The 12,495-nt window shown below is 34.1% G+C and overlaps 1 protein-coding gene across 1 annotated transcript; it reads right to left on the bottom strand.

The window, feature by feature from the left end:
• Positions 1-871: 871 nt before the first annotated feature.
• On the bottom strand, positions 872-5,025 carry LOC104094157 (probable LRR receptor-like serine/threonine-protein kinase At3g47570). Its single transcript, XM_070185469.1, has 4 exons — positions 3,873-5,025; positions 3,571-3,786; positions 1,482-3,470; positions 872-1,395 (listed from the first exon to the last, which is right to left on the bottom strand). The coding sequence occupies exons 1-4, from the start codon at positions 4,927-4,929 to the stop codon at positions 1,052-1,054; spliced, it is 3,606 nt and encodes a 1,201-aa protein (XP_070041570.1). The 5' UTR covers positions 4,930-5,025; the 3' UTR covers positions 872-1,051.
• Positions 5,026-12,495: the final 7,470 nt, after the last annotated feature.

The following is a 12,495-nucleotide window of genomic DNA, read 5'->3' on the forward strand; positions in this document are numbered from 1 at the left end:
TATCTCGTGCACTTGTGACACCAGGTTCAGGGTTGTATTAGATATTGCAGTTATGATTTTTCCGCACTATATTTCAGATTATTACAGTTATTTCAACTTCTCTATTATCATTTAATTTGAATTGTAAAAAACGGATGAATTGTTCTAACGTTGGCTTGCCTAGCAAGAGAAATATTAGGCGCCATCACGGTTCCGAAGATAAAAATTTCGAGTCGTGAAAATATTGCAGAATATAGGAAGTTCTGTGATCAAGGCTTAAAGCCTTCTTTAAAAGATATAGTTCGGACATGGCAGGGCAGTTTGCAGCAGCAAGTGGAAAATCAAGAAATTAAATCTCAGAGGTAAAGAAAATAAAATTAAAATATTGATGCTGCATTTATTTTCTTTACTGCAGTTTTTTTTTGTAACATAAATCTTCTATTTTTTAAAGGGGAGCCTTTGAGCAACGGTCAAGTTGTTTCCGTGTGACCTATAGGTCACGGGTTTGAGCCGTAGAATCAGTCACTAATGCTTTCATCAGGGTAGACTGCCTACATCACACCCTTGAATGCGGCCCTTCCCAGACTCTACGTGAACGCGGGATACTTTCTGCATCGGGCTGCCTTTATATAAATCTTCATCTTTGTTCTTTTTGAACTTTTGAGGGAGCTAATATTTTTCTAGTCTTATTGGTTGAAGTTTGGTGGCTGATTTTCTGCTTCATTAGAGTATTAATTTAATTAGACAAGTATATATTATGGCCACTAAGTTGATCAAATATATCTTTCTATAACTAAATTATTTGTTCTTGTATTTAATGGTAATCATAGTAATATTCAAATGGTTGGTTTGTTTCATACTGGTTTATATCACTAACCTCGTCAGTTTCCAATTATTTGGTTTAGATTGATATTATTATATAATTATTTCCCTTTGTGCATTGTGTTCCACCATTTTACAATATTAGTAAGATTTATTGCAAAGCTAAAACAGAATCTTGCACAACGTAACTCAAGTACTAAAACATATGCAACAAACAAGTGATTTGGATCAAGAGTTTCCAAAAACATGCTCAACATGCAAGAAATTGAATCTTGATCTTCTGTAGCATCCCCACGACATTTTTCATGTTGATCCTTCTTGCAGGAGATTCAACACAGCAATCTAGTGCCACTTTCATGATCGATGCCACACAATCTAGCTTCTTGTTTAAGTGATTATCTTGTGGTGTTACTAAGTTGGCATCTACAACATCCACTATTGCCTCTGTGAGTGAATAACTCACCCATTGCTTCAAACTAAGATTTCCCTCGAACATTTCATCATTAGGCTTTCTCCTTGTAAATGTTTCCATCAACATGATCCCGTAACTATAGACATCACATTTTGTTGACACCAATCCATCCAGTCCATACTCTACTCTCAAACAAATTAAAAATGTTAACATTTATATTGGTGGAAAAAGTAAAGGAAATCAATGTTCAAAGCATAAAAAAACGTACCTGGTGCAATATAACCCAATGTTGCTAAGGTTTTAGTGTATAAATCACTCTCATCCTTACCAAGCAGTTTTGAAATACCAAAGTCGCTAAGGTGGGCTACCATATTCTCATCCAACAAGACGTTACTAGGCTTCAGATCACAATGAATCACGGGCGATGAGCACTCATGGTGGAGATATTCCAATGCACATGCCACGTCTATCATTATGTTCAGTCTCTGCTTGATGTCTAAGAAGTAGTTGTGTGAATACAACCACTTATCGAGGCTTCCATTGGGCATGTACTCTAGTACTAAAGCCTTAAAATCAAGGTTGGAACAACTAGTGATGACTTTCATGAGATTCCTATGGCGGAGGTTGCACAAAACTTCACATTCTGTATCAAAACTCTTGAATGCCTCTTCCAATTGCAGATTGAACACCTTAACTGCAATAGGAGTCCTACTTCTGAGAATGCCTTTATAGACAGAGCCAAAACTCCCAGAACCAATCAGATTACTTTCGCTAAGCGCATCAGTTGCTTGGAGCAGTTCATAATATGAAATTCTTCCTCTTGTTGCAATAGACAATGAATCAGTTTGTTGAGGAGCTCTTTTCCCTTTTCTATACCTTATCCATACAAATACAAAAGTGATAGGAACATATACCAGTGCAATTCCCAGTGGAAGAAATAGAAGTAGCATTCTGTTCCTATTTGATCTATGCTTTAAAGAAGTGGGGCATGGCGGGACATTAAATCCTTTCGAACCACATAAAGCTTCGTTGAAGAGAAAAAACTGACTTGAGAGGTTCTTGAAAGGACCCCCAGAGGGGATTTTACCATACAACTTGTTATAAGAGACATTGAAATACTTCAGGTATTGAAGTTTCTCAAAAGACTTAGGAATGGTTCCTGATATATTATTATGAGAAAGGTCTAGGAGTTCTAAACCTACCATATTGCTCATTGAGTCAGGTATAGATCCGTGCAACTTGTTGTGTCTCAAAGAAAGGTTCACCAGATTTTGCAAGCCTCCGATTTCTCTAGGAATGCTATTTGAAAATTGATTCATTGACATATCCATCTGTATCAAAGCCTTTAGATTTCCAATTTCTGGAGGTAAAGAACCGTCCATGTTATTTGACGATAAGTCAAGAACTATTAGATCCTTAAGGTTCCCTAAGCTTGTTGGTACATTGGAACTCAATTTATTAGAACCCAGACATATCTCCCTAAGGGAAGTGTTCCCTAAACAATTAGGAAGTGATCCTGAAAGGTGATTTTGGCTCAAGTGTATGCTACCCAATCGCAGCAATTTACAGAGGTTATCACCAATAAATCCTGTAAGTTTGTTGTCATTCAAAAACAAGCGTTGAAGGTTTCTCAAGTTGCCAATTGATGTGGGAATTGATCCAACCAAGTCATTTCCAGAAATATCAAAGTCAAATAAGCTGCTTAAGTTCCCAACTTCATTTGGAATTCTCCCTTTAAATTTGCAACCACTGGCCAAAAATATTGTAAGAGATGTGGAAAGGTTACCTATGGAAAGTGGAAGCATGCCATTTAGAGGGTTCCAATTTAGAGAAAGAATTGTCAAATTTCTACAATTGATTAAGGAAGTGAGGAAGCTTAGCGATGAGTCGCAAGTCAAATTGTTTTCCTGCAAGTTTAGGTACTGTAGATGAGTCAAACATCCAAGAGAGTTGGGAATAAAGCCACTGAGTTTATTGCTAGAAAGCTCTAAAATAGTAAGTTTTGAACAATTGGAGATTGAATGAGGAAAAGTCCCAACAAGATTGGCCAATTCACCCAGATAAAGACGTTCAATATTAGGTAAGATCGAACCTATGTTTGATGGGAGGGTTCCTGATATATCATTGTCTGCAAGATTAATAATTCTTAACCCTGATATGTTGAAAATCATCATTTGAAGTAAGCCACTAAATCTGTTTTCCCCTAGACTTAATTCCTCCAAGTCAACGAGATTGCTTATCTCTTTGGGTATTTCACCTGGCAACACATGACAAATGAAGGATTATTGCTAACAAGTTTAACTAGTTAGTTTAATCTAGTTTAAGTTGTAATTTTCTCTATAACTTTGAATACGTACCAGTAAACATATTTTTCTCAAGATCTAGAACCTGCAGCTTGGTTAAGTTGCCAATCTCTTGTGATAAGGATCCATTGAGATTGTTCTTCCATAGTGCCAAAAGTTGCAATGAGGAGGTATTGAATATGGAGATTGGAACAGATCCGGTAATCTGGTTTTTCTCCATGCCTAAATCCACCAAATTAACAAGATTTCCGATTTCCTGTGGAATTATCCCTGCAATTCATGTGTAATAAAAATTTTGTGGAAGTAATTAGATACAATACTATTAATATTCATAAGATAATGCAGCAGGAACACACCTGTGAAATGGTTAGATCCTAGATACAAGACCTGCAAATTACGTAGACTTCCAATTTCTCTATGTATTGCTCCATCAAACTCATTTCCTGATAAAGACAACATTTGTAGTTCTGAACAATTTGATAAGCTTGTAGGCATTTGACCACGAAGCTTGTTTTGGGATAGATAAAGCCCTTTGAGTATTGGGAGACGACTGCATAAACCATTGGGAAGACTTCCTGATATGCTATTGTTTGAAAATGCAATCACTTCAAGTTTAGAAATGTTGAAAACTGACATAGGTATAGAACCTGTAAGCCGATTATTTTCTATGGCCAAAATGTTCAGGTTTTGAAGATTCCCGATCCCTTCTGGGATGTTTCCCTGAAGGAAATTGCGAGAGAGTACTAAAGTCTCCAACATTGAGGCATTCGAGAGTGACACAGGGATAGAACCTATGAGTTTGTTTCTGGTCAAGTCTAAAATCTTCAAATTTTCAACATTTCCAATCTCTTTTGGGATTTGACCATCTAAGGAGTTGGATCTCAAACTCAAAGTTTCGAGTTTTGAAAGATTAGAAAATGAAGAAGGGATGGATCCAATGAAACTATTATTGCTAAGAGTTACAACTTGAAGTTGGTTTAAAACCCCAAACCAAGAAGGAACCTCCCCGCTGAAGTTGTTAATACTTAAATCAAGAAACCTTAGTCGACGCAAACGTGCCATTTCTTGAGGCAATTTTCCATAGAAATTGTTGCTTCCCAAGTCAAGAGTAACAAGAAATGTGAGGTTTCCAAAATCTTTTGGAATTCTGCCCATAAGAGCCATGTTGGAAAGATTCAACGACTTAACTCTGTGATGGCGAGAACCACAAATGACTCCAACCCAATGGCAAACAGAAGTAGTTGAAAACCAGTTTTCATCAAAGAAGTGAAAAGGGTCTGAAATGATTTGGGATTTTAAAGAAAGAAGAGCTAATTGATCAGTGCTAATGTTGGTATGAGTCATGGCTGAAGTAGCCATAACATAGTAAAGCAACAAGAGTGTTGAGATAAAAGAGGTGAATGCTTTCTCCATAATTGCATAAAATTGCAGGAAATGGTATGGCTATTAACGATGTTGTTTGAGACTTTAAATAGCCATGAGATCTTGCTTTTTGGTCTTCATGATATTTAAAATGTCTTTTTAGGAGATTTTTTTCATTTAAATCTCTTTTTTTAAAGAAAAAGTAAAATTTACTTTTCTTTAATCATTAGGCATATCAGTAAGCAATGAGCTATATGTGCTAAAACTATGTACACTAGCTATAACTATCGAGTTTTTACGTGATTATAGTTTAATTGATCGTACGTAATATGTTTATTATCCTCCTTTCTCATTGTTTAGTCAAGTTTTTAGTCTCTAAATGTGCGATTTTGTTTTTCCAAATTCGGTTGTTAATGTTGCAGTAGCATTCTTTGAACATTTGAGTCTCGTTATGCATTACCCCTTTTATCTCATTTTATGTGGCATACTTATTTTTAGTATTTCCAAAAGAATGACATATTTTTATATTTAAAAATAATTTAATTTAAACTTTCCATTTCACTCTTACAGCTTGTTTGGATTATATTATATTATATTATTTTAATTTATAAAATATTTGGATAGATTGTATTGTTTGTCGATATTTCATGATGTCATGCATCAATAATATGAAGAATAAACTTGCAATAGTACAAAGAAAAAGTAAGGTACAAATTAGAATTATTATATAAGAATATAGAACAAAGAATAAAATATGATGCTTTTTTAATAAGGAAGGACAAGATGAGGAAAACAAAATAAGGTAACTATGCAACCACACAAATCGGTCATTACATAAAGGGGCACTTTTTGTCATTATATAATGACAGATTTAACGATACGATACAATAAAATAAATAACAATCAAAATAAATTAAAATAACAATATAATACGATACAATACAATAGTTGATAATTATCCAAACAAGCTGTTAATGACATACTTTTAATAGACAATAAAATAAGAAAAAACTATGTGGGCTTAACCCAAAGTGAATAATATCATCCTCGTTAATAGTGTCTTTGAACCATTTTAACCTTATATGTTTTTTATATTGAGCTCGTAGTATGGACACTACTGTTGACGAATAATTGACCAATAAGTCTTCTTGTGTAAACTATAAATGTCATTTTTCTAGATGCTTTCTTTGCGAAAATTGCGGCAAATGTGAAAGAAGATCCAATTTCTAAAAGCTAAAGGAACTTGTTTTGGAATTCGTGAAGCAACTTCGTTCTTATATATACCTCCCTTTTTAACCACCCTTAGAGGGTGACTAAAAGATAGACAGCTATCAGCATCTAACATTAGTGGGAACTTGTGGAATTAGTATCTAATAGATAGGGTATGAATCTGATTCTCACATAAACAAATTTATTAAGCGATAGTTCAAATAATAAGTCAATGGACTATCGTAAACAACATTTTTATCTCAAACAAGGTACAAGCAAAGTTTGCTTAGATTCCATCTTTCCCAGACCTACTTATAGGATTACACTGGATATATTATTATTGTTATTATAGCTTAAATAATATAAGGTGAAGGAACGTGTATTAGAAATGTTGAAGCAACTTAGTTCTTATGCTAATCTTTTTAATCACCATTGGAAGTGGAAGGGAGTGAATTCACGTGCACCCATGCTTCATTTATTAAACCATATATAGCAATATTATATATCTTCAAAATCTATATATTAATATAAAGCAGGGGAAAAGGAAGGTGATGTGGCTTTCTCATACAGTAGGTTTCCTACTTATCTTTTTTGTCATTGTTTTTGCGTTTTATGCCATTTTGGTTTATTTATTTTATTTTTTAAAAGTTTATAAGTGTATGAAAATGCATTAAAAGGTGCGACTTTACAAAACAACCGTTTTGACACCTTTTAGCTTCTAAAAAATGATTGACCTTTCAATTACCAAGAAACGGTTCATTTTTTAGAATTATTAATACCTTTCCTTGGTTCCGAGAACATGTAGGTACGCAAAGCACACTAACCAAATGTTGTAACAATGAAGGAGAATGGAAGAGGAATAGATAGGTGCTGACGGATCTTCGAATACCGTACTTTTACATATTGTGTGTTTTTTCTCCTCTCGGATTCTTATTGTTCACTTGACTTGATGACTTCTATGAGTATTTCTTTAAACAAACTTATTTAGAACTGACACCGGTAATTTATTTCAGGTAGTAGGTTTGGCTCTCACAGATATGCATTTATCTCCTATAATTTTGATGATCTATCTTCTCCATTTTGCTTTTCTTTAACTATACTGCACATTTTTTTTAAAAAAACTTTCTTCTTTTACTAACGTTTGTGAACTTTTTGCATGGGCCGAGGTTCTTTAAGTATATTCTTTAGAAAATATTCAAAATAGAAGGAAGTTAGTCCTTGGTATATCAAATTCTTCAAACTAATGAATAAGTTGGGATTACGACATCTTATTTACTTATGCAAAAAGTTTTAGATTTTGTGATTACAACCATTTACGGTGGGAAGAGATAGCAAATCATATTGTAAAGTTCTCTTGACCAATTTTTACTAGCATGTGTAAATTCAGTTGTTTTACTATTGATTTTTATTAAAAGAAAAAATTTTGCACAATCAAAATTTACTGTTTATATTAAGTCAAATTTTATCCTCTATTCTTTCGTGCGTGAGTGCCTATGTATATACATAATCCAGATCATAGAAGTGATGACGTGATATGTCTCTAAATATAATAAACTGATCTTTTTTCTCATGCTATTTAAATCTCATTAAATTTCTCCTATAAATTTAAAAGAGAAAATAAAATACCACCCCAAGAAATTGATTTTAGCAACAGAATTTGCCACTGATGGTTTTAGCTTGGCAATATTAGCGAAGAATTAGCCGATTAGCGATGAAATTAGGCATTTAGCGACAGAAATCCTATTTAGCCCTGAAATTACGTAGTTTAGTGACAGAAATTAATGCTCCATCACTAATCTCATTTTTTTGATAGTGACGGGAGTCGGGAGAGAGAGGTTGATAAAAAATGCACCAAAAAAAAAAAAGAAGAAGCAGCAAACCACTAGAAGTAGAGTACTCCCCCTTCCACTGATATCAGCCGGATATAGTCGTCTTAGGTTTAGGTTCCTTTCATGAAAGATTAAAATTTGAATGGGGAAAATAAAGTAGGGTTTTTGAGAAGTTTAAGTTCATATTCCTTTCTGAATTCACTTATGGTTATATATATTCTTGCACTTTATTGAAATTCCATTCTTTTGCATTATTTATTTTCAAATGAAGTATTTACTTTTTTCAAATATTTCTTAGATTGAATTAAGATGTCCCAATCTGTTTCAAATGAATAACTATAATATTGCTTAATATTATAACTTTTGATGTATTAGACATATGCATTATAATTTGGTTGTAATCTTCTGTTATTAGAAATCTATTTGATAAAATAATTAAAATTTTTATATAACTTTACTAGTACTTAATATATGTGAATATGCCCTAGCTCAAAGACTCCTATATTGCAGTTAGTGTTTACAGTGTATATCTGCTTTAATAGTTATTTTAATAAAGGCAAGTGAATCACGAACGATCCAAAAAAAAATTATTTTAGAATGATCCGTAGAACACGTATGAAATCTAAGATAGTAATTATGACACAAGAATGCAAGTTAATACAACAGTTAGCTTTGTGTATCTGCTAGTGTTCTTTGTTCCACAGATAATAACAAAGTAACAAATGGTGAAATAAAATGATTAATCTATATTAATAGCGATGTCTAAAAATCATTGCAGAACTGATGTCACAAGTGCACGAGCTATACTAGAATAATACAAATAAATGTCTGAATGAAAATAAAGTTGTCTGAAAGAAATGCACAGCTATGATAAAGTGGAAGGGGACTTCAGAGCTGCGAACGCCGTCCAGCTATACCTCAAGTCTTCTGCGAATAGCTGAATTCGAGCAAGTCTATTGTGCGCCGCTAGGACCAACTCCGGTATCTGCACAAGAAGTGTAAGTATAGTATGAGTACAACCAACCCCATGTACTCAGTAAGTGCCAAGCCTGACCTCGACGGAATAGTGACGAGGCTAAGGCAGGTCACTTACATTAACCTATACACAATAATAATAATAACAATAATAGCAAGACATGGATAGAAATAAAATAGTTAACTCATATCAACAATCAAAGCCAACTCGTCACTCATAATCAATTATTATTTCAATCAATTTTTGTTTCGGTGTGCAACCCGATCCTACAATATATTCATATTCAATTCTGTTGCGGCGTGCAACTCGATCCCACAATATATTCATTTTTATTTCTGTTGTGGCGTACAACCCGATCCCACAATATATTTATTTTTATTTAATTCCGTTGCGGCGTGCAACCTCATCCTCAATATATCTTTTCAATCAATTCTGTTGCGGCGTGCAACCCGCTTCTCCAATATTATAATTTACCAATTCTTATAAAAAAAAATACCCCAATAAATGCAATAATTAATATGAAATTATAAGACAACAAGCATACAATAATTATGATTTATTTGGAAAACAAGTGACGACAAGTAGGAGTTAATTGTGAAAATTAAGGAGAAAATATGCAATTTAATATTTAGCTTATTATGCTAAAGGTCAAGTAACAATTAAGTCGCATAAATAAAATAAGCATGTAGCAATTATAACATGAAGTCAATGAAAAATATTGAGCAAAGAATATGAGAGAAATAATTAATATAATAATTAATTCATGATTTAAAATAATTTATGATTTTTAGATAATTATGCAAACAATCAATTTGACGATGTATAGGCACTTGTCACCTTGCCTATACGTCGTTACGCATGAAATTTTCGTAACAAATAATTCAAGGGTTCTATTCCCTCAAGTCAAGGTTAACCACGACACTTACCTCACTTTGAAACAAAATTCAAGATTCCAATAAACTTTTGCCTCGTGAATTCATGTCCGAAAGCTTCAAATCTAGTCACAAACAATTCAATATACTCAATATAAATCGTAGGATTTAATTCCATATAAAATTACTAATTTTCCGGATTAAAATTCGAAATTTATTTCAAATATCGACATTGGGATCCACGTCTCGAATTCCGGAAAAACTCACGAAATTCGAACACCCGTTCTGATACGAGTTCAACCATTGAATTCTCACATCGGATTGCCTTTCGAATCTTTATTTTATATTTTTGGGGGATTTTATAAAAATCTGATTTTTCTTCCATAAATTTACGGATTCACGGTGTAAATGAGTATGGAATCGTGGAATGTAATCATTATAGAATAAGAAATACTTAACCAGTATTTCCCCATAAAAATCACCCAAAACTCGCCTTACTCGAGCTCAAAATCGTGGATAATGAAAAATCGGATGAAATCCCATTTCAGAACTTAAGTTCTGTTGCCCAGGTATTTGTTCATTGCGATCGCGGAAATTCCTTTGCGATCGCGTAACATGTTTTCTGCCAGTTCACTTTTACTCTTCGCGATCGCGGACAATGCTTCGCTATCGCGAAGCACATATTTGGCTCCCCCAGAATTAACTCTTCGTGAATGCGGCAGTGCTCAAGCGAACGCGAAGCACAATTCCGCAGCCTTTCGTGATCACGGACTGCCTCATGCGATCGCGTAGCACTAATTGTGTGCTTCAGCTTTTCCCTCATTCCTTCTTCGCGAACGCGGCTTGGCCCTCGCATTCGCGATGCTTTAGTTGCTGCAACTGTGCAATCTCGGACCTCACCTCGCGATCGCATAGAACAAGTTTTCCTCAATGACCATTAAGCCTTCGCGATCGCGGACATATTCATGCGATCGCATAGAAGGAAATGAAATGTGTGAAGCACTAGATTTTTAGCATTGTTTTCTTGAACACAAATGGTCTAAAACTCACCCGATCCCTTCGGTACCTCGTCTGAATATTCTTACAAGTCCTAAAACATAATGCGGACTTACTCGGGGTCTCAAATCATGTTAAACAACGTTAAATTACAATTCATACTTCGATTCAGACTTATGAGTTTTAAACTTTTCAATTTACAAAACTCGTGCCGAAATATATTAAATGAATCCGGAATGACTTCAGATTTGGCACACAAGTCATAAATGACATAACGGAGCTATTCCAATTCTCGGAATCTCAATCCGAGTTTGATATCGATAAAGTCAAATCCGCGATCAAACTTTAAAAATCTTTAGCCTTTAGATTTCTAGTTTCCGTTAAATGGCGATAATTTGAGCTAAGGACCTCCGAATTCGATTCCGGGCATACGCCCAAGTCCTAAATCAAGATACAGACCTACCAAAACTATCAAAATACTGATCTGGATCTGTTTGCTCAAAATATTGACCGAAGTCAACTTAATTGAGTTTTAAAGTGCTATTTCACATTTTAATCAATTTTTAATATAAAAACTTTTCGGAAAATAATATGGACTGCGCACGCAAGTCAAGAAATGATGAATAGTGCTTTTCAAAGTCACGAAACATAGAAATAAATATTTAAATTAAAGATGACATTTTGGGTCATCACAACTAGATACAAACACATGATTAACTTTCTCTTCTCTAGGATCAAGACAACAAGAGGATCAATAGATACAATGCTAAACTTAAGAATTACTTCATCAATAGGTACTTCACAACTCTCCAAAAAGAATAAGAGATTTTAAAAGGTACTATAGGTACTTCTTCCTTTAGTGATTATATGTCAGCATTAACAAGTTGACGTCTACAACATCTATTACTGCCTCTGGAGTGAACACCTATTGCTTCAAGCTAAGATTTCCCTTGAAAATTTCACCATTAGGACTTTTCCATGTAAACGTTTCCATCAACATGATCCTGTAACTATAAACATCTAATCGACCCCCCAAAGACTTATGCAAGACCACAAGTCAACCAAGTCTTGCTTTCTTTTCAGTGTACTTCATCGGAGAAAACCTTTATTCCATTCTTTCTACAACTGTGCGGTGAAAAGTAGTGTTATATCTACTAGAACATCATATACACTAGTTATATCGAGACCAAAATTTCAATGGATGAGAAGAAATCACCTTTTGTTAGGATTTGAACCTAATTTTCTATGATTTTTACTCATTTCATTGACCAACTTATTAAAGTTCTAATGATTGTATTATAATGGTAAGAAATTGACTCTCCATGCGGACTAACTGAATCTCGATATGTATCAATAATATTGGAAGAACAGACAAAAGATGAGCCCGGGATTGAGTTGAGAGTTATTTAGCATCGGTATCATTTATACAATAATCATCAATACCGGTATCATTTGTATCGTAATCATTTATGAGCAGCACAGAAGATTTCTCGAGAAGATACATAATAAGTATACACTACAAGAGAAGTGCCATTTACCTGGGGAATAAAGCCGGAATTAATAATTCCATGATACAGATTCTTAGCGTAATGTTCGGAGAAGACAGTTAATGGGGATAACGGGCAATTGAGATATTAAGGTGAGTAGCAGTTACAGATAGTTTTACTATTTAAATTCCCTATTCATCCACATTGTATCCCATCTAAGAAATCGATCTCTTACTCTCTAATTAGAG

Source organism: Nicotiana tomentosiformis, chromosome 9 (genome assembly GCF_000390325.3).
Source record: "Nicotiana tomentosiformis chromosome 9, ASM39032v3, whole genome shotgun sequence".
Classification (NCBI taxonomy): Eukaryota; Viridiplantae; Streptophyta; class Magnoliopsida; order Solanales; family Solanaceae; genus Nicotiana; species Nicotiana tomentosiformis.

Excerpts from the sequence above, each read along its gene's own strand:
- LOC104094157 (XM_070185469.1), bottom strand. The coding sequence starts at position 4,929 with ATGGAGAAAGCATTCACCTCTTTTATCTCAACACTCTTGTTGCTTTAC. Across the intron at positions 3,787-3,872 it reads AGGATCTAACCATTTCACAG|GGATAATTCCACAGGAAATC; the intron begins GTGTGTTCCTGC and ends CATGAATTGCAG. Across the intron at positions 1,396-1,481 it reads ATTGGGTTATATTGCACCAG|AGTATGGACTGGATGGATTG; the intron begins GTACGTTTTTTT and ends GTTTGAGAGTAG.